This window comes from Schistocerca nitens, chromosome 4, assembly GCF_023898315.1.
Source record: "Schistocerca nitens isolate TAMUIC-IGC-003100 chromosome 4, iqSchNite1.1, whole genome shotgun sequence".
Classification (NCBI taxonomy): domain Eukaryota; kingdom Metazoa; phylum Arthropoda; class Insecta; order Orthoptera; family Acrididae; genus Schistocerca; species Schistocerca nitens.
Window position 1 is genome coordinate 162514848 of NC_064617.1, and position 23594 is coordinate 162538441.

The 23594-nt window shown below is 43.6% G+C and overlaps 1 protein-coding gene across 1 annotated transcript in view; it reads right to left on the reverse strand.

The window, feature by feature from the left end:
* Positions 1-23594, reverse strand: part of LOC126252180 (solute carrier family 22 member 7-like) — an 85515-nt gene that overhangs the window by 15992 nt on the left and 45929 nt on the right. Inside the window, exons 5-7 of the mRNA XM_049953050.1 lie at positions 7553-7710; positions 3475-3643; positions 90-311 (exon numbers count right to left, since the gene is read on the reverse strand). Of these exons, the coding sequence (XP_049809007.1) occupies positions 90-311; positions 3475-3643; positions 7553-7710 (549 nt within the window). The remainder of the gene's footprint in view (positions 1-89; positions 312-3474; positions 3644-7552; positions 7711-23594) is intronic.

A 23594-nucleotide genomic window follows, 5' to 3' on the forward strand; every position in this document is an offset into this window, starting at 1 on the left:
TCCATTAAATCAGTTAATAAGTACAAGTTTTAAGTCAAGACAGCAAGAAGCAGATATTCATTGGTTAGCTCTCTTCTGTATCACCATACCTTGCCATAATCAGGAGCACAGAATTCTTGAAGACGTTCCAGCTAGAGAAGAGGCTGAGGAAGCCCTTCCTGTCCCTCTGGGCCGTACCCACGTTCCGCATCACCTGCCGAGCGTAAGGCGGCAGTTGTCCACCGTTGGTGGTGGCTATGCGCCTCAACAGCCTCAGGGCGTCCTCCTCACGACCTCTGCACGCCAGCCACCGCGGTGACTCCGGGAACCACCTGTGCAAAATTAGTGAGAGCATGTGGACGCTTCGTCTTAAATTCATACATGTTACAAAATTGGATGCATATCAGTACAATACGAGTCTCGTCGTAAACCAGTCGATCGTTTTCAACCAAACTTGGTACACACACACACACACACACACACACACACACACACCACTTAATGTTTCATTATTTTCATCATGGCAGCAACAACAGCAACCATTAGAAAATTTTCTCGAATGGAAAACAGCCCGCAGTTGTACTAAATTATGTTTATTTTAAACCTTCACCATGGTTTCCGCTATAATAATATAGCCTTTTTCAGAAGTCATACACACTAATAAATTAAAAACGTCTTAGCCCAACGGCTGCGTCAAGACCAATAAAATAACTTCGACATAAGCCTGTTTCGAGCATATGTAATTTTTACTTATGTTCGAAACAGGCTAATGTCGAAGTTATTTTATTGGTCTTGACACAGCCGCTGGGCTAATACATTTTTCATTTATTAGTGTATATGACTTCTGAAGAAGGCTATAATGTTATAGCAGAAGCCATGGTGAAGGTTTAAAATAAACATAGTTTAGTACAACTGCGGGCTGTTTTCCATTCGAGACTTAGTGTTTCGATAGAACCATTGTGGAGGTAAGAACCACCTATCTATCAAAGGGGGAGTGTGGGAGTGAAAAAGAAGCGTATCTCATGACATGCAAATAGGCAGACATTTCTCGAGTATTTGACATTGAGAACCATTAGTGACTTGTAACCAACTTTACTAATAATAATAATCTCTAACATTTATGCAACTTGACCAATTTCATCATTTCGCGGCCCTGTCAACAACTGTATAAATATTAATTTTAATTTTAATAACCAACAGCCTCAGTTGCACCGTTCACCTACAATTTACTTAGGTTTCAGTCGGGTTAACCCAACCTTCTTCAGAATAAAAGTAACTACCGTTTGTCCATAGCGGACGTCGTCAAGCTAAAACTACAAATCCATAAATTACCATCAGATTGTAAAAACTTATCTGCAACTGCCTCAGCCCCACTTCGCGACCGCGATGCTGCAGTCACGAGTGCTGTACTGGAGATTTAATGATTTGTAGTTTTAGCTTGACGATGTCCAGTATGGACAAACGGTAGTTAATTTTATTCTTAAGAAGGTTGGGTTAGCCCGACTGAAACCTAGGTAAATTCTAGGTAAATGGTGCAACTGAGACTGTTTATTATTAAAATTTAAATTAATTGATGAAACTGTGTTGCTGAAATTTTTCCTTCCCCCATCCCCGCCCCCCTCCCCACCCCCCAAACGCACACACACACACACACACACACACACACACACACACACACACACACAGAAAATGATGAAACGGAAAAAGCTTATCGCTTGTTACATTTCCTCTGTTCATGCAGTAAAACTGCTGCATCACGTATGGCGTTTCACTCTATTCTTCTTTTTTGCTTCAGACTTTTATTGCAACAGATATGGCATGAAGTGTTCACATATACCACTTAATTTAATTACGAAATTATTTCATTTTATAATACATGGTTCAGGATATACGATGTCATAAACACTGCTATTAATAAAAAAAGACTGCTGGAACATGCATGACGTTTTAATTTATTACTTCCTTACTGCTGATTGTAACCGCAAAGCGTTTCTCAGACAGTATCCAGGTACGCAAATGAATGTACATGCAATATTATATCACTCTACGACAAGCAGTTCAGGAGATGTGACATCGTAAACAAGGAGCTCCGTGGAAACGAAACTGCAGAACGATATTCGCTAGAGATATAGATAAATAACGTCCACAAATATAAGTGATACACGTTAAATACTTGGGAAATATATGTGACATAACTGAACGAGGGCAAGAGCAGGGTAAATTGCTCATCCTAAAGTACTGGATCGACTTCAGTCAATCATGGTAGACATACTACTAATCAATAGGAAATAAATAATTTGGGTGTAAGAACCACGAACGTCCTATTGGAATGGGGTGAAAGTGGGTAGAAGGAAGAGTGAAGATAAGACAGACACAAGTAGGAGGAGGAGGTAGTGGACTGGGAAAGGGGAGAGGAAAGTGGACAGAAAGTAAAGAGAAGGAGCCAGACAGAGGGGAAAAGAGGAGATGGACACAGAAAGGAAAGATAAGATGGACATAGAGAAATGGGAAGAAAAAATGGACAGGAGAATGAGAAGCAGGAGATGGGAAAAGCGAGAGGAAGCATAAGAACAGAGAAGTGGAAGAGGAGCAGATGGACGGAGAAAAGCAAGAGGAGGAGATGGACAAAGAGAGGAGGAGTAGATGGACAGAGAGAGGGAAAGAAGGAGATCGACAGAGAGACGGAGAATAGATGTACTAATGGGGCAGTGTACTGATACATACCCAACAATGACGGTTACCCAGTGAATTTCAAGAAAGCGAAAGAAAGTAATGTATAATTAATATTATAACAGTTTTCCGCAAGTCCAAAGCCTCTCCATACGTTTCATTTAGCAGTTTTGCAATTGAAAGGGGAGTTGTTTTATAGGTAAATGGTGTGTTTGCATCATGCTACAGAACGTCATCAGATGTATTAATAATAGCCAACTAAGCAACATTGTAAAACTTTCCGTTTTAGCCACGAAAACTGCGTTGACACTACGAGATACGAAGAACTGTGATTCTGCACATTAGAAAAAAAAAAAAAAAAATCCCATTCGGTAATGGAAACTGAGTTCATGATACTGCTTCCACGTCTATACATCAAACCGAGTCTTCATTGTGTACTACAAAAATGGAACTCTGACAACAGAAGTTAGTCAATTTCAGACACAAAAATAACACAAATATTCCCAATAAGAAAGTATAGAATAAATTACAGGCGTAGTTGACGAATAAGGGAATAAAAAATAGCTGCAGTCGAAATTGGAGATGAAGTTTTTCTTAAGTAGCAATATACTGCAGCTTACAGATTTGTTAAAAATTGAATGAAAAACTATCGCATAAAACAAAAGTCTCAGGCTTGAAGAATCGTAAAGAAATGTGATATTAAAATATGGTGAGGAAACATTATTATTACGAAAAGAATCCTAAAACGACGTAACCCCCCCCCCCAATATTCATCATCATGTGTATCTGGAATAAGTATATGGTTTCCTTTACGCTCCATATTACCTGAAAAATAAAAACAGCGCTAAGCAGAATGCTGCAGAACAAGACACAAAGTAATTCCAGTTGCGCAGGGGCCAGGCTAAAAAGGCGGAAGCCATGATGCCAAGCCCGAGGCTACTGCTCGAGAAATAGTTCAGCGTCGTCCGATGTCTGATGTCCGTCAGTTCCAAACCTAAAGCAAAAAAGGTACTTAATCAGTTTTTATCTATATCCGATACCAACTACTTAAGTATCAGCATCACAATGTAACTTAGGTTTCAATAAAATCACATGGACAGAAATATCTGGTAACTACGTAAGGCCACAGATTTAAATATTGCGTATGTATTCGTGCTTATTAAGCTTAACTCCCGAAGAGCTGTGCACCCCCACAACAAGGCAATACCGAGTAAAACCACCTCTCGTACTGCACTCGCTTCAGTTCGGCTTGGAAACGAGTTAAGTTTCTTGAGACAAGCCATATCCATCTGAAGTCACACACCACTGCCGTAGGTCACCCAAAGTACGAGGACCATGATTGTCACATGTCACCTGCTGTTCAAAGTAGTCCCTGTCGTCTCCATGCGCAAACGATTTCAAAATGTGTGATGCTTCTTTTATCCCACCCGAGAGTTCGTCAAGCTAGGAGAATATGGGTGCAGCCCTCGTTTTAGACGAACGGAGTGTTGCCAATATAATAAAAATGAAAGTGTAAAACGTTAATGTAAAACATGGTCGCAGAGAATGTAGAAAAAAATATCCTGAGTCACGTTCAAGGTAACCTGAATGACTGGGCCCTGTAGCGGAATAGGAATTGTTCACTTATATAGTAACACAAGTCCTGTCATCCTTCACATAAAAATTTACTGCTGAGTATTTATCAAAGGCATCCAGGCAGCACTTTCCTGTAACATCTCATCTGCTTCATTCCAATTTTCTTACAAATGAGAAAATTAAATGTCATGAGGTGAGAGTCCCCAGTCGGGAAGACCGGTTGCTAGGAGCAAGTCTCTTTAGCTGACACCACTTCCACGACTTGCGTGTCGATGAGGATGATATGATGATGAAAACAACGCAACACCCAGGCCCAGAGCGGAGAAAACGCAACCGGGAATCGAGCCCAGGCCCCGCGCATGACACTGTGCCCCACTGACCACTCAGCTATCGAGGCGGACATACAGATGACGATTCACTACCATACAATTCTGTGTTTGAGATATACATGCTCAGAAAATTCTTTCACATATTAAAGCCTGTTGTTGATACTGATAGATGTCTTCTGGAGGGGAATTCTCTCCTTCATACGGCTGTTCTGCTTTTTATGACCTCCATGGTTCGTTCGTTATGCTTTATTATGAACGATAGCAAAATCTCCACAATCACCTACAACGTGATCCCAGATTTGGATGTGAAGCTTATCGCTAACAGCATTTATGCTGAAACTCAGTAGTTTCGTGTTTCATTTATTTACTGTGAATCCTCTTGATGGCCCTGTAAGCCACTTTGTTCCACTCAAAAGGTCCTGAATATCACAGAAGCCAACGCGTTCATCAGCAGATCTATTGGTTCAAATGGCTCTGAGGACTATGCGACTTAACTTCTGAGGTCACCAGTCGCCTAGACCTTAGAACTAATGAAACCTAACTAACCTGAAGACATCACACACATACATGTCCGAGGCAGGATTCGAAACTGCCACCGTACCGGTCGCACGGTTCCAAACAGTAGCACCTAGAACTGCTCGGCCACCACGGTTGGCTGGCGCGCCGTGATCTTCAGCGATGAAAGTAGATTCTGCGTGAAACCAAACCGTGGTCGTTTGCTCGTACGACATAGACCTGGTGAGTACTGTCACGTACGATGCATTCGTCCAAAACACACTGCTCAACTCCAGGCCCAATGGTCTCAAGTGCAGTAAGCTGCAATTCTTTTTCACCGTCGGTGTTTCTGGAGGGAACACTAACACTCAATACGTGAAGAATGTTGCTAGACCGTTTTTTTTTCTTTTTACCGTTATTGCAACAGGAAGGTTCTTCCAAGGGGATAATGCTTGCTTACAAACTTCTCATGAAACTCAACGTGTTCTGCAAGATATGCAGCAACTTCCTTAACGACCAAAATTTCCAGACTTGCCTCCAATCGACTTCCTGTATGATCTGATGGGACGAGAAGTGATTCGTGTGACTCGTCAACCAAAATCTCTTACAGAACTAGGGGCACAGTTCGAGCAAGCGTCGAAAAACGTATCGCAGGACAATATTCACAATCTTCACGATCGACAGAGTGCCAGAGTCAGCGCCTCTATTGCCGACCGTGAAGGCTCCATTACGTACTAATACAGGGGTGTCAACACAGGTCGATTCCCGCTTTCTCAGAGCGCCTTGTGGTACTGGTCTGACCTGTAAATCGTTCCATGTACGGGTGTAGAAACTTTTTTCTGTTGCATTTTACGATCTAGAGTTTAGGATCTTACCCAGATTGCTTCCTTACTACTGTAACGAACAAGAAAGGTGTCACAGGTCAAAGGGGATAGAAACGTAGTAAATTGTTCAATGTTTGTATGTATTTTATATACGAGTAATCAATGTTGAAGAAAAGAAAATTTCCCTACCCCCGTAAAATGGCTATGTACTTCATCATGTTCTAATATATTTTTCCATCGATTTTAAAAGAAAATACTTCCACTCCATTAACAAGAAGCTTTCAAATTCGTTATCAGATCACTTGACATCAAGCGCTAAATATTCATTCTCTTATCGCAGTTTCTCTACGTTGTTGTTGCTGTGGTCTTCAGTCCTGAGACTGGTTTGATAAAGCTCTCCACGCTACTCTATCCTGTGCAAGCTTCTTCATCTAACAGTACCTACTGCACCCTACATTCTTCTGAATCTGCTTAGTGGATTCATCTCTTGGTCTCCGTCTGCGACTTTTACCCACCATACTGCCCTCCAATACTAAATTTGTGATCCCTTGATGCCTCAGAAGATGTCCTACCAACCGATCCCTTCTTCTAGTCAAGCTGTGCCACAAACTCCTCTTCTCCACAATCCTGTTCAGTACCTCCTCATTAGTTATGTGATCTACCCATCCAATCTTCAGCATTCTTATGTAGCACCACATTTCTAAAGCTTCTATTCTCTTCTTGTCCAAACTAGTTATCGTCCATGTTTCACTTCCATACATGGCTACACTCCATAGATATACTTTCTGAAACGACTTCCCGACACTTAAATCTATACTCGATGTTAACAAATTTCTCTTCTTCAGAAACGCTTTCCTTGGCATTGCCAGCCTACATTTTTTATCCTCTCTACTTCGACCATCATCAGTTATTTTGCTCCCCAAATAGCAAAACTCCTTTAATTCTTTAAGAGTCTCATTTCCTAATCTAATTCCCTCAGCATCACGCAAGCTCTATGTAACAATGCTTTAACTCCCCCTTTAGAATGACCCTGCACCAGGGACCTCCTACTTTTCTCTTATTGTAATCCTACTTTCATCATTTCCTCGCTTGTGGATTGTAATTTCCTGAACTTGATTTCAGTAATTTCAGAAATAAGGGCTATTGGACATACCATAGCTAGAATTGGCGGACCGTATGGCCGGTGAAGGCTGTGAATGGAAATAGCCAATTAATGGTAACAAAATCTCTCATTTGTTACACGAATAGCAAGCACTGAAAACACATAAAATACAAAATGTCTGTTTGCCATAAATTATTCATCCTGAATCGTCTGCTGTGAGAAAAGCCATGACACTGATGGATCGTCTATTATCTAACACTCTTACTGATAAAATAAGTACGTGTGACAACGTTGCCACTACACACATTTCTATGCGCCCACTTCTCAAGGCTATTACCGAGCGACTGGAAATCTTATGCCCAGTGCATCCACAGCTCGGACACCAACGAAAACCCACGAAAGACTGTCGGCGAACAGGGATTATTTTTTACGACTGAGCGCAAATTAAACAGATTTTGCTACATGACTGTCGTTATATCACGATACATGCAGTCACAGGTAATAATGAAGTAAAAATAATCCAAAAATTAGAAAAAGCTAATACGTGTTGGGGTATACGATCCCCACGGTGCACTCACCAACAGACAAAGCTGATTCAATCATAGGACCTGCGGCCCCTGATATAAGGGACTGCGCCAGGATGAACAGCGGAAGTACGTCTGGAGTGAGGACCAGCAACAGCCTGCTGATAACGTGGGCCGCCACACACAGAAACTGCTGCGGCCGTCGGCCGTACCTACAGCGAGAATAAGAATAAAAGTTGAAATGTAACGCAGGATTGTCAGGCGGGTGGATTCTGCTGATCCTGACTGCTGCTATAACATTTTACAGTAACAGTGATTTTCGTTGATTTTCGCAGTCACATTTCCATAGTGTAAATTGATAACACTGCGCTATAAATTTTTAAAACTTGAAGAAAGTAAACTTTTGATCCAATATTTCGTACTTAAAATCTTTATTTACGATGATCGGTTTCGTTAAACACAGTTAGCGCCAAATGATCTCTTTTCAGGTTAATATATTTGCTGAAGTTGGGCACATGGGCGAACCTGTACTAAGATTAGACGTTGGTAATTCTGTTTACCGAAACCGATAACCGTAAATAACGGTTTTACAAATGCAATCTTGGCTGTGAAACTGTCTTTCTTGAACTTAAATATTTACAGATCGCCTCTAATTACTCAATGTGATCAAGTAAAATTTTTAAATTTTAGTAACTAAAGTCATCTAATATCTTTAGGGTCCCATAACGTGAGAATACTCCTATTTATAGTTATCAAAGACTTTCTAAAGCCAAGGTCTTGTTAATATTACCTAATTTACAAGAACCGGTTTCGACACACCTTGATGACATATTAAGGGTCTTGAAAAATTTTCTTACGAAACGTGTTCATTTTGAATAGGAATACCTCGCCAGATTTTCGTGTTAGTGGATGAAATGTATATCCAAAAGATTTTCATAAATAAAACATTTAAGAACTAAAAGCACCATTTTCAATTGTCCATTTCCATGTATGTAGTGCTATCAAACGATGTTTACGTCATGAAAATCACAGTACATAATACAATGTACACTATTATATTTACTACGCGTATCTTGCAATAGGAGAAGCAACTCTAAAACGCCTACGGACTGCTTGGCTCTAGCAGTGTGTCGAAGGAGCGTGTCTTTAGGCCATATGTCAATAATTTTATGGCAGAGGATCATCCCGTCACCCTTCAAACTTTGCTTCATCAGTGAAATATCTCGGTGAACGCACACACAAACGTTGATCGCCAACGTCACCACAATTTGTAGGTAAGATATTCGCGTGTGCATTTTTAGTAACATGTAATATTTCAACTGTTCATGCAGAAATATTTCATCAATCACAACTTCTCTCAATTGTTTTAGATGTTCAACAAAAACATACGAAATCGTCTTAATTAATTGCCGTGCTGTGTTCTCTCCGATCCTGAAGACAAATTCAAAATTAGAGTATATAATATACTCTGATCTATGGGCAATCAGACGTATATTAATTTATTTTTCGCATCTCTTGATTGGGACATTTTTACGTAAGTGCAACGTCATTTACCTATAAAGTTATTTACAAAATACTTCATAACCCACAGTTTGGCATACAGCGCCTACAGCAAAACTTTGTTTGTCTGAATCAGTGGTTCAAGTATAACTGTTCTCATTTCACGAGTAAATTAAGCTCTCCTGGCTATTTTTTCCGGTTACATAGTTGGTTCCTGACATGGTCGTACTTGCATGGATAAAACAGTACTGAACGTACCAGCTGGAAAATTAACAAAAAGCAATTTTGATGAAAGAACGTCGAGAAGAGTGAGAACAGAAAGATTCAATACAATCATTCTAAAGAACTGAAGATTATTCTCTGAGCATTACGCCACTTAGCCTGTGATGAACTTGAGAAGATCACGCAAATTACGCAATGCCAATAAATTATACAAGGGGCCCCATATGTAGTTATTGATGTTTCCAATTAGAATTCAGTAACACGAAGTAAGTAAAGTTAAGGGCACATCGTTTGCACTACATTTTGTGTGTTGAGTAGTGTTGTGGGTGAAGTTACCCCCACTATTTTTACATATCTTTGCAGTTTCTAAGAATATAAATGTCGACCCCAAAACCACATTATAATGGCTACTTCCAATTGTTTGTATATCTATATTTCGTATAATGCTACGTATAACTGTTTTCAGTGCGACAGTTACTTGCAATATACCATCCATACACTGTTACACACGGTAAATCACAAAAAAATTGCACCGTAGTTTTGTACATGGCTGCACGTTCAGAGACCGTGAATAGTTGCAATTGAAAGAAAGCAGCCCTCGGTCACTATTTTTAGCAAATTAACCTGGTTTCAACCCTGCTAGGAGCGTCTTCTTCAGCATTTAAAGAAAAAAGGTTTATATTCTATAACATGGACACAGAATAATGACTAAAAGCCTATGATAGGGAAGTACGGAATCATTGTAAAGTATTACAGTACTTGTATGTCATTTATAAAATAAAAAATATGCCAAAAGGGCATTAGGCACAAAGATATTTCAGATAAAGAATACTGTGATGGCGAGCCACTAAGGGCTGTTCGTTACTTGCGTGGTGCAGGTTGCAAAACGTACTCTGGTGCCCGCGTTAACAAATGCGGCCAGGTGAACATGGCACTGCAACGAGCGCGCCATCTAGTAGTCATACATACAATTAGGCTAATTCACATTGAAATATTTTGGGTACGAACAGCTCCTTTCACAAGCTTAATTTCATTATTAGTGCTGTGACCTCACCTTTTGTGTGATTTTGTTTACATTAGTTTAGGTTGGATGCATTTGGCGCTGATCTTCAAAATGGCCTTTGTTTAATGCGTTATTACATTTAGAAATAGTTATTACTGTGTTTTCCCTTTCTCAAGTGTGAGCCTTATGTTAATTCTTTCTTTGTGGGATCCCATAATGTTTAGAACCCAAGCCTGGTTTGTTGTAAATATTTATTTAGGCCGTAAATAATTGTTTTGTTCCAGACGTTAGCTTAAAAACGTCTGGCGACCTTTTGGGTTCATTGCTTGTCACTTAAAGCTAACTGGACCTCGGGACTGTTTCTTTAATGGCTGTTAATGTTCATGTATATGACCTGTTGATATTTATGTCTCAGAGAGGCGAGGCCTGGGTATTGTTGTTGACTGTCTGCAAGACATACTGAAAGTCTGAGTGGCGTCAGAAGATATTACTAGCCATTCTACATCTACATCTACATCTATACTCCGCGAGCCACCTTACGGTGTGTGGCGGAGGGTACTTATTGTACCACTATCTGATCCCCCCTTCCCTGTTCCATTCACGAATTGTGCGTGGGAAGAACGACTGCTTGTAAGTCTCCGTATTTGCTCTAATTTCTCGGATCTTTTCGTTGTGATCATTACGCGAGATATATGTGGGCGGTAGTAATATGTTGCCCATCTCTTCCCGGAATGTGCTCTCTCGTAATTTCGATAATAAACCTCTCCGTATTGCGTAACGCCTTTCTTGAAGTGTCCGCCACTGGAGCTTGTTCAGCATCTCCGTAACGCTCTTGCGCTGACTAAATGTCCCCATGACGAATCGCGCTGCTTTTCGCTGGATCATGTCTATCTCTTCTATTAATCCAACCTAGTAAGGGTCCCATACTGATGAGCAATACTCAAGAATCGGACGAACAAGCGTTTTGTAAGCTACTTCTTTCGTCGATGAGTCACATTTTCTTAGAATTCTTCCTATGAATCTCAACCTGGCGCCTGCTTTTCCCACTATTTGTTTTATGTCATTGAGTGGCTTAACGGCAACATGAGTTTACTTATGTACATATTTTTTTTATTCTTGCTAAGTTTGACGACTTGTTATGTCTAGCAACGTTTCCAATGATTTTCCTTAAGGAGATGTTAAGAATAGTAGCTGCTCATGCAAGAATTAATCTTTTGAATAATCAATGCGTTGGTTAGGTGATTTAATGTGGAACACACTTCCATTATTCCATACTTGAGATCCATATTGTACCTTCCATATCATCATTGTGGAGAGAAACCCAGTGCATAAACTGATTTTATTGATGTATGTCCAGTAAATGGATTTTACAATTTGTTGGTACCACGAATGATGTTCAATAGAATTTTGGTCCATTTCTTCTGATCTCAGGGCAACCAGGCACGGCAAGCTATGTATCAAAATGGTAGCAGAGTGTGGCAGCCCTAGGAGGTGGTGATTATTAATCTTGAACCGAGCTCTCTTCGTTTTTTGATAGTTGACGGTAATATCCTCCTAGCAACGTTATAACCGTTTTTTGCATTTTGTCAGAATCTATCCTTGCTTTATGTTGTCAGATGTTCTTGTCATTAGCATGAAGACTGAGCTGTAGTGGAAGTGCGCTGTCTGAAGAAGGAGCAGCTAAGCAGTAAACTTCATATTCTTGGCAATCTGAGGAGTTGAAGGTCACTTAGCTGTCAGCAGGGCTGCGGGTAGCAGCGTAGAGTCCAATACAGGTGGCAGTGGCTGAATAGCTCATGTGAGTGTTCCTATTGAACACAGCATTGATCCCCTATCCGGCTTATAGAAAAATATTAGGTTTCTGGAATACACTTTCATACAGGTCTCCCGGTTTCAGGCTCAGATTGCTCTTTAGTTTACTCGTTTTGGGGATTTGGATTTGATATTGTTTCAAAAGAGAATTCGGGTTTGAGTTGCGGTCCCAGGTAACGCTGTGTCAGTTTAGGTTAAGTGTCTTAGAGTCGCATAAGAAGCGAGAAGTGAGTGGAGAGGGAACGTATCTGGCACTAAAAAACATCAGTAGCTATGCACGTGCAAGGTGTAGCAATTGAGATAATCTGTTGTACCACTTTGATAAGCTACCTGATTCCCTCATGAGGGTTTTCGAGGGAGTAGATTCTCTCGCTATTGATACTTTGCTGCTACTAGCAAGATTTTTTTGGTTTACTGTGGACGTGCGAAGGTAGGCTACAGTATTTGAAGTCCCTCAGGCAGTCATTTTACCACTTTGATATCCGCTGTGCTATGGATCTTTGGCTGAGACGATGAGCACCACTCTGTAGGAGCCGCACTGACTCTGGGAGTTGCACGCCAGGATTCTGAGAGAGCGGATGTCAGGTGGAGTCCAAGGTCACATAATGAATCAATATTTGTTTTTCGTGAAACACCTACAAGAGTCATTGACTGATTATGTCAGCGACGTATGTAAGGGGACAATTTGCATTCGATGTGAACTTGCCGGAATCGGAGGTAGTTTTGACCAACTTCCTTATGGCAAAACCGGTGGACTATTCCCGCACTTTTTTTCAGACAAGCGCCATAATTACAGCGTGTTGCGTCACTTGGTAAGCAATGAGGAAGGGGTAGAACAGGCTGATCAAATGGGAGACGGCGAGGTACAGCCGTCGGTTCGATAAGACGAGGGTAAAGGTTTGGTTAGAAACTTCATCGGCGTTAAGGGGAGTTGTTATCGTTGTGGTGTGCCGGGTCATTTCGCCTAACAGTGCACCGAACGAAATATTCGGACAGCTGACGCCAGAGGAGAAGGGCTGGACGTCGGTCGTCCAACTTGCCACGTGATTCTAATGGACCGAGGGTAGCAACAAGTGAGTCACCCCCTTGCGTTTCTGTAAACATCAATCATGAGCCTTTGTGCACCAGCTTGGACTCGAGTAACAGCATCTACTTTTTAAGTCATGAGTGAGATTCGCGGCATGGACATAAATGTAAATTTTCTGATATTAAACCTCTGTTTAGGAGCTGTAGAACTGAAAGGCCACGTGGTTCAGTTGGTGGCATTGTTTAGAGTGTCTTCTAAGATTAATGATTTTTCGTGGCCATTTTTTATGTCTGTGGTGAATGGTCGGAGTATTGAACTTTTGCTTCGGTGTGATTTCATTCAAAAGTCAGCGTTAATTTTAGATTGTTTGGGAGGGATATTTTATTTGAGGTTTCGGCCGTCACTCAGGTTTATACACACATCAAAAAAAGTTTTGCATCACCCCGGTTTCCAGATCTCCTGAAGACGGACTTTGACGGTGGATACTGTATAACAGACACAGTCCCTTTGATTGTTCAGAGATGTCACTAAACCCGCTCAAATATCTACATCTACATCTACATGTCTACTCTGCAATTCACATTTAAGTGCTTGGCAAAGGGTTCATCGAACCACAATCATACTATCTCTCTACCATTCCACTCCTGTACAGCGCGCGGGAAAAACGAACATCTAAACCTTTCTGTTCGAGCTCTTATTTCTCTTATTTTATTTTGATGATCATTCCTACCTATGTAGGTTGGGCTCAACAAAATATTTTCGCATTCGGAAGAGAAAGTTGGTGACTGAAACTTCGTAAATAGATCTCGCCGCGACGAAAAACGTCTTCACTTTAATGACTTCCATCCCAGCTCGAGTATAATATCTGCCACACTCTCTCCGCTATTACGTGATAATACAAAACGAGCTGCCCTTTTTTGCTCCCTTTCGATGTCCTCCGTCAATCACACCTGATAAGGATCCCACACCTCGCAGCAATATTCTAACAGAGGACGAACGAGTGTAGTGTAAGCTGTCTCTTTAGTGGACTTGTTGCCTCTTCTAAGTGTCCTGCCAATGAAACACAACCTTTGGCTCGCCTTTCCAACAATATTATCTATGTGGTCTTTCCAACTGAAGTTGTTCGTAATTTTAACACCCAGGTACTTAGTTGAATTGACAGCTGTGAGATTTGTACTATTTATCGAGTAATCGAATTCTAACGGATTTCTTTTGGAACTCATGTGCATCACCTCACACTTTTCGTTATTTAGCGTCAACTGCCACCTGCCACACCATACAGTAATCTATTCTAAATCGCTTTGCAACTGATACTGGTCTTCGGATGACCTTACTAGACGGTAAATTACAGCAACATCTGCGAACAACCTAAGAGAACTGCTCAGATTGTCACCCTGGTCACGTATATAGATCAGGAACAGCAGAGGTCGCAGGACGCTTCCCTGGGGAACACCTGATATCACTTCAGTTTTACTCGATGATTTGCCGTCTATTACTACGAACTGCGACCTTCCTGACAGGAAATCACGAATCCAGTCGTACAACTGAGACGATACGCCATAGGCCCGCAGCTGGATTAGAAGTCGCTTGTGAGGAACGGTGTGAAAAGCTTTCCGGAAATCTAGAAATACGGAATCAAATTGAGATCCCCTGTCGATAGCGGCCATTACTTCGTGCGAATAAAGAGCTAGCTGCGTTGCACAAGAACGATGTTTCCTGAAACAATGCTGATTACGTATCAATAGATCGTTCCCTTCGAGGTGATTCACAATGTTTGAATACAGTATATGCTCCAAAACCCTACTGCAAAACGACGACAATGATATAGGTCTGTAGTTCGATGGATTACTCCTACTACCCTTCTTAAACACTGGTGCGACCTGCGCAATTTTCCAATCTGTAGGTACAGGTCTATCGGTGAGCGAACGGTTGTATATGATTGCTAAGTAGGGAGCTATTGTATCAGCGTAATCTGAAAGGAACCTAATCGGTATACAATCTGCACCTGAAGACTTGCCCGTATCAAGCGATTTGAGTTGCTTCGCAACCCCTAAGGTATCTACTTCTAAGAAACTCATGCTAGCAGCTGTTCGTGTTTAAAATTCTGGAATATTCCATTCGTCTTCCATGGTGAAGGAATTTCGGAAAACTGCGTTCAATAACTCCGCTTTAGCGGCACAGTCGTCGGTAACAGTACCATCGCCACTGTGCAGCGAAGGTATTGACTGCGTCTTACCGCTTATGTACTTTACATACGACCAGAATTTCTTCGGATTTTCTACAAAAATTTCGAGACAATGTTTCGTTGTGAAACCTATTAAAGGCATCTCGCATTGAAGTCCGTGCCAAATTTCGCGCGTCTGTAAATTTTAGCCAATCTTCGGGATTTCGCGTTCTTCTGAACTTCGCATGCTTTTTCCGTTGTCTCTGCAACAGCGTTCGGACCTGTTTTGTGTACCATGGGGGATCAGTTCCATCTCTTACCAAATTATGAGGTATGAATCTCTCAATTGCTGTTGCTACTATATCTTTGAATTTAAGCCACATCTCCTTTACATTTGCATAGTCAGTTCGGAAGGAATGGAGATTGTCTCTTAGAAAGGCTTCTAGTGACACTTTATCCGCTTTTTTAAATAAAATTATTTTGCGTTTGTTTCTGGTGGATTTGGAAGATCGGTATTGAGCCTAGCTACAACGACCTTGTGATCACTAATCCCTGTATCAGTCATGATGCTCTCTATCAGCTCTGGATTGTTTGTGGCTAAGAGGTCAAGTGTGTTTTCGCAACCATTTACAATTCGCGTGGGTTCGTGGACTAACTGCTCGAAATAATTTTCGGAGAAAGCATTTAGGACAATCTCGGAAGATGTTTTCTGCCTACCACCGGTTTTGAACATGTAATTTTGCCAACATATCGAGGGAAGGTTGAAGTCCCCACCAACTATAACCGTATGAATGGGGTATTTATTTGTCACGAGGCACAAATTTACTCTGAACTGTTCAGCAAATATATCATCGGAGTCTGGGAGTCGGTAGAAGGAGCCAATTATTAAGTTAGTTCGACTGTTACGTATAACCTCCACCCATACCAATTCGCACGGAGTATCTACTTCGACTTCACTACAAGATAAACCACTACTGACAGACACAAACACTCCACCACCAATTCTGCCTAATCTATCTTTCCTGAACACCATCTGAGACTTCGTAAAAATTTCTGCAGAACTTATTTCAGGCTTTAGCCAGATTTCTGTACCTACAACGATTTCAGCTACTGTGCTTTCTCTTAGCGCTTGAAGCTCAGGGACTTTTCCAGCACAACTTCAACAATTTACAACAACAATTCCGACTGCTCCTTGATCCAAGCACGTCCTGTGTTTGCCATGCACCCTTTGAGATTGCAGCCCACCCCGTACTTTCCCGTGGCCTTCTAACCAAAAAAACCGCCCAGTCCACGCCACACAGCCTCCGCTACCCGTGTAGCCGCCAGCTGAGTGTAGTGAACTCCTGACCTATTCAGCGGAACCCGAAACCCCACCACCCTATGGCGCAAGTCAAGGAATCTGCAGCCAACACGGTCGCAAAACCGTCTGAGCCTCTGATTCAGACCCACCACCCGGCTCTGCACCAAAGGTCCGCAGTCGGTTCTGTCAACGATGCTGCAGATGGTGAGCTCTGCCTTCATCTCGTAAGCAAAACTGGCAGGCTTCACCAAATCAACCATGCCTAGACGGTCAATACCACGGTTCGATCCGATCCGCATTGTTACTTTATGCCAGGAAAGGCTCTCAGCAAGGAAAGTGTCTCTAAGTGGATCAAAGCGATGTTGTTGAGACATGGAGGAGATACAGAGGAATTGTGGATGACATGCCTCGCTCAGGCCGCCTGAGGACTATTACTGCAGTATATGACCACTGCCTACGAATCATGGCTCAGAGGAATCCTGACACCAACCCCATCATGTCAACTGATGCTTTTCGTGGAGCAACAGGACGTCGTGTAAGGACTCGAACTGAGCGGAATAGGCTGCAATATGCGCAACTTCACTCCAGACGTCCATGGCGAGGTTAGTCTTTGCATCCACGACACTATGCACCGCGGTACACATGGTCTCAACAACATGCTGAATGGACCGTTCAGGACTGGCATCACCTTCCCTTCACCGACTACTGCCGCATATTCCACAACATAGTCGGAGACGTGTTTGGAGGCAACCTGGTCAGGCTAAACGCCTTAGACACACTGTCCAACGAGTGCAGCAAGGTGGAGGTTCCCTGATGTTTTGGGTTGGCATTGTGTGGGGCCGACGTACGCCACTGGTAGTCAAGGCACGGTAACGGCTGTACGGCACGTGAATGCCATCCTGCAACCGATAGTGCAACTATATCGGCATTTTATTGGCGAGGCATTCATGTCCACGGACTGCAATTTGCGCCCCCATCGTCCGCATTTTGTGAATGACTTCCTTCAGTATAATGACATCGCTCGACTAGAGTGGCCAGCATTTTCTCCAGACATGAACCCTATAGAACAGGCCTGGGATAGGTTGAAAAGTGCTGTTTATGGACGACGTGACCCACCAACCACTCTGAGGGATCTACGCCGAATCGCCGTTGAGCAGTGGGACAATCTGGACCGACAGTGCCTTGATGAACTTGTTGATAGTATGCCATGACGAATACAGGCATGCATCAATTCAAGAGGATGTGCTACAGGGTATTAGAGGTACCGCTGTGTACAGAAATCTGGAGCACCACCTCTGAAGGCCTCGCTGTACGGTGGTACAACATGTAGTGTGTGGTTTTCGTGAGCAATAAAATGACGTTTATGTTGATCTCTATTCTTGATCTCTATTCCAATTTTATTTACAGGTTCCTGAATTCTCGGAAACGTGGTGATGCAAAACTTTCTTGATGTGTGTATTACACAAGCATGCCTGTTTGCCTGGGAGGTGGGAGGGCGGGGGGAGGGCGCAGGATAGATGATGTTTGCTCTGGTGAGTTTGACGTAAGACATTTGTTTCCAACCGACTTAAATGATTTGCTTATAGTCTTCCCGAGATACTAACTAATAAGGTATGGTTCACTAACAGGATACAGTATCGTAATCCAACTCTCGGATCAATTACATGTTAGGCAATCACCTTATACATTTTTCCAACGTCCGGCTACTGCCACTGAGGCTCCAGGTACTCTCGCATTTATAGAGCGCATAGAGCGCGACCTCAGAAGATGTCTCCCGCAGATGGAGACGAAACGTCAGGTGGAAATTTTATACACCGTCCACGGCCTCTCAGCCCGGAAGTTTCAACTGAAAACACCGGCCGTGAAAGCCTACATTGCATGATTAAAAGCACCGTATTTACAACCGCATGCAACTAGCGATGCTGCGGGAAAGAATTCACCAGACGCGGCGAGAACTAGCGCAGGCTAGCAGTAAGCTTTTATATCTCCATTTATATATCAGTAACATAATGCAGTGTTATGACTGGAATAAGGCGGACCGTAACGTTCAGGACCATGGAGCTCAGTGCAGAAATGGCAGCTAAAAGGCAGAAGAGGAAATTCGATAGCCTACAGAAAGGCAGAGGTGAAACATCAATCGCTGGCAACTCTAGAACTGTGATTAACATGTCTCTAGGAGAGAATTAACAAAAGAGTAACATTTAGTTCTATCGAAAGGAGGCAACTTTGCAGTCACGCCACTAAAGGTTCCTACGGAGGACATTATAGCAAATTTGGAGGCAGGAATCCGTTTGTTATCACAGCATTCCGCTGATGAAATCAGGAATGAAGCAGCCAGAATATTACGCCAAGCGAAACCACCTACCAGCAATTTGTCTCAAGCGGAAAGGATGGCACTGTGGGAGATCAATGCGGATAACAGCGTTGTTGTACTTGCAGCTGACAAAGGAAATGCTACGATTTTGGTGAACACCGAAGATTATCACAAGAAGATTAGTGACCTTTTGGATCCCACTACGCACAAAAAGCTTCAAACGGATCCTACAACCAAAATTTTGAGAAATACCAATCAACTGGTGAAACAATCTTCTTCTTATTCGAATGATAAAAAACAACTCTGTAAAACGGACACCCAAAGGTACATAAACCACAGGTCCCGTTGAGACCGATTGTGAGTGCCATAGGGTCTCCAACGCAAGAGCTGGCCAGATATCTCGTCTTCTTGCTGCAACCACGCATCGGCAGAAAGGACAGTTACATTAAAAACTCGGTGCATTTTATTGAAAAACTGAGGGAGATTTACGTCAGCCCAAGTGATTTTCTTGTGAACTTCGATGTAGTGTCATTGTTTACCGTGGTGCCTGTAAACGAAACTATTTCATATATAACAGATACCTTTACGACTGATATAGTTGTTTTATTTAACCGCTGCCTGACGACAACTTATTTCCGGTACAACAACGAGTTTTACGAACAGATCGACGGGGTGGCGATGGGAAGCCCTCTCAGCCCAGCTGTTGCCAATGTCTTTATGGAGATCTTCGAACAGCGAGCGCTGCAGACTGTTAGTAAAGAGCCTGCTAAATACACTCCTGGAAATTGAAATAAGAACACCGTGAATTCATTGTCCCAAGAAGGGGAAACTTTATTGACACATTCCTGGGGTCAGATACATCACATGATCACACTGACAGAACCACAGGCACATAGACACAGGCAACAGAGCATGCACAATGTCGGCACTAGTACAGTGTATATCCACCTTTCGCAGCAATGCAGGCTGCTATTCTCCCATGGAGACGATCGTAGAGATGCTGGATGTAGTCCTGTGGAACGGCTTGCCATGCCATTTCCACCTGGCGCCTCAGTTGGACCAGCGTTCGTGCTGGACGTGCAGACCGCGTGAGACGACGCTTCATCCAGTCCCAAACATGCTCAATGGGGGACAGATCCGGAGATCTTGCTGGCCAGGGTAGTTGACTTACACCTTCTAGAGCACGTTGGGTGGCACGGGATACATGCGGACGTGCATTGTCCTGTTGGAACAGCAAGTTCCCTTGCCGGTCTGGGAATGGTAGAACGATGGGTTCGATGACTGTTTGGATGTACCGTGCACTATTCAGTGTCCCCTCGACGATCACCAGTGGTGTACGGCCAGTGTAGGAGATCGCTCCCCACACCATGATGCCGGGTGTTGGCCCTGTGTGCCTCGGTCGTATGCAGTCCTGATTGTGGCGCTCACCTGCACGGCGCCAAACACGCATACGACCATCATTGGCACCAAGGCAGAAGCGACTCTCATCGCTGAAGACGACACGTCTCCATTCGTCCCTCCATTCACGCCTGTCGCGACACCACTGGAGGCGGGCTGCACGATGTTGGGGCGTGAGCGGAAGACGGCCTAACGGTGTGCGGGACCGTAGCCCAGCTTCATGGAGACGGTTGCGAATGGTCCTCGCCGATACCCCAGGAGCGACAGTGTCCCTAATTTGCTGGGAAGTGGCGGTGCGGTCCCCTACGGCACTGCGTAGGATCCTACGGTCTTGGCGTGCATCCGTGCGTCGCTGCGGTCCGGTCCCAGGTCGACGGGCACGTGCACCTTCCGCCGACCACTGGCGACAACATCGATGTACTGTGGAGACCTCACGCCCCACGTGCTGAGCAATTCGGCGGTACGTCCACCCGGCCTCCCGCATGCCCACTATACGCCCTCGCTCAAAGTCCGTCAACTGCACATACGGTTCACGTCCACGCTGTCGCGGCATGTTACCAGTGTTAAAGACTGCGATGGAGCTCCGTATGCCACGGCAAACTGGCTGACACTGACGGCGGCGGTCACAAATGCTGCGCAGCTAGCGCCATTCGACGGCCAACACCGCGGTTCCTGGTGTGTCCGCTGTGCCGTGCGTGTGATCATTGCTTGTACAGCCCTCTCGCAGTGTCCGGAGCAAGTATGGTGGGTCTGACACACCGGTGTCAATGTGTTCTTTTTTCCATTTCCAGGAGTGTAGTACCGCTATGTTGATGACACATTTGTAGTGTGGACTCATGGTGTAGAAGAGTTGGATGTCTTCTTGGTGCATCTGAACAGCATTAACCGGAAGATACAGTATACGATGGAGAAAGAGAGCAACGCCGGCCGGTGTGGCCGAGCGGTTCTAGGCTCTTCAGTCTGGAACCGCGCAACCGCTACGGACGCAGGTTCGAATCCAGCCTCGGGCATGGATGTGTGTGATGTACTTAGGTTAGTTAGGTTTAAGTAGTTCTAAGTTCTAGGGGACTGATGACAGATGTTGAGTCCCATAGTGCTCAGAGCCATTTGAACCATTTGAAAGAGAGCAACGGTCAACTCAATTTCCTGGATGTGTCTGTAATTAAACGCGTGGATGGGACGCTGGGCCACAAGGTATATAGAAAGAACACTCACACGGATCGATACCTCCACAAGGAATCTAACCACCATCCTAGGCAAAAAAGAGGTGTCATGAAAAACTTGGTGGACAGAGCCAACAAAATCTGCGAGCAGCCTTACTTACAAGATGAACTGAATCACCTACTGTCAGCCTTCATGAAAAATGGATATACCAGCAAGGAAATTGATCGAGCCTTCCATCAAAACAGAAAAGGAGCCAGAAGTCCAGAGCAACAACGGTCACCTACTGGAAAAGTTTTCCTACCGTTCATTGATAAGGTCACGGACCGTATCGGGAAAGTTGTAGCCAAGTATGGTATCGAAATAATCTTCAGACCCATCAAGAAGATTAAGGAATAATTAAGAACTGCAAAAGACGTCCGACATCCCCTAGCAACAGCTGGGGCATATTAAATTCCATGCAGTTGTGGACAAGTATATATTGGAGCAACGAAAAGAAGTGTACAACACGAGCTTAGCCGAATATAAAAGAAACAGTCGCTTAGGACACATCGAAAAATCGGCCGTAGCTGAGCATGTTTTCGAGATGGGAATCACGAAATTGGATTCAATGAGACAAGCGTTCTGGCACGAACATCCCATTATCATGAGCGCATGTATAGAGAAGCAACAGAAATTCACAAACACCATAACAATTTAATTAGGAAACAGAAAGTTTTAAAGTTGGACAAAATATGGATGTCGATGTTGTGCCAGCAGAATGACAATCGATTACTCTTAATCGAGAACATTGACGCCTTGCAAAGATAGGCATACCGTCGGCACCACGTGACGAATAGTGGTGCCCTCTATGCGCTCAATAAACACGAGAGTACCTGGAGCCTCAGTGGCAGTAGCCGGATGACCTGAGAAGATGTCTCCCGCAGATGGGGACGAAACTTCAGGTGGAAATTTTATACATCGACCACAGCCTCCCAGCCCAGAAGTTTCAACTGAAGACAACACCGGCCGTGAAAGCCTACTTTGTATGATATAGCAAGTTGTTACCCAAACATCTGCAACACTTGTGGAAGGTGCTGGTGCACCTCAGAAAGGCAGATCTGACTGCCAAGCCCAAAATGTTTGAATTAGCACGGCGGTGCCAAACCGTCAAAGTTTGACTTTGTGCAGCGAGAAAATTTACATTTTTGGCAATATAGATTCTGCAGAGGGTGTCCAGGTAGACAAAACTAGCACCCAAGCCTCTTACAAGTTCCATCTACTGTACCGTAATCTGTGGAAGATGGTTAGCCAGTCTCAGACTTGTAAGGTGGCGAAACACAATCCTGATGAGCGCAGGGTGCCGTGTAGTCTTTCCAGGCTGAGAAACTAACGTTTGTTCGTCGATTCCATGGGGCCCAGTCAGGCTTATCAGTTATTTGAATGCCAGTGTCGTTTCTTCTAAAGAACAAACTCGACGTAAATCCAGCAGCTATGAAACAGTATATGTAGATTGAAGGGGGATCACTGTTGTTGATGGGACTGTGGGTCGGCCGCAAAGCGTACCGAAATAGTCTGTGCAATTGCGATAACACTGTGTCCCAGATGGCGCAGTCGTTGCCGCACCTCCCTAGTAAGCATGAGATTCCGGGCTCGAATGCTGGTGAAGTACACATTTTCGTTTGTCGCCGCTGACTCCGCTTAATGTCCTGCTGCAGTTGATAGCAGTGATCTCCCTTCAGTTTACATACAGGGTGAAAAGTATTTAAACCGAGAAACTCTGGGAGGCTGTAGGGGACATAAAAACAAATATATTTCCCTAATGTCAGTTTTTCCTATGAGGATTATTTAAACCAGTGAAGGCCGTATTATGCTCTTCAGTTGTTCGAGAGCCGGCCGGAGTGGCCGTGAGGTTCTAGGCGATACAGTCTGGAGCCGAGCGACCGCTACGGTCGCGGGTTCGAATCCTGCTTCGGGCATGGATATGTGTGATGTCTTTAGGTTAGTTAGGTTTATTTTAGTTCTAAGTTCTAGGCGACTGATGAGCTCAGAAGTTAAGTCGCATAGTGGTCAGAGCCATTTGAACCATTTTTTAGTCCTTCGAGAGCAATTGTTACGCCCATTTCGCTTACAGCGTGTCAACAACCTGGAACCAGTTGATTATCCACCCAGAGCACAGTTTTCGCAGTTGTACCTGGAACGATGTGAAATGCATC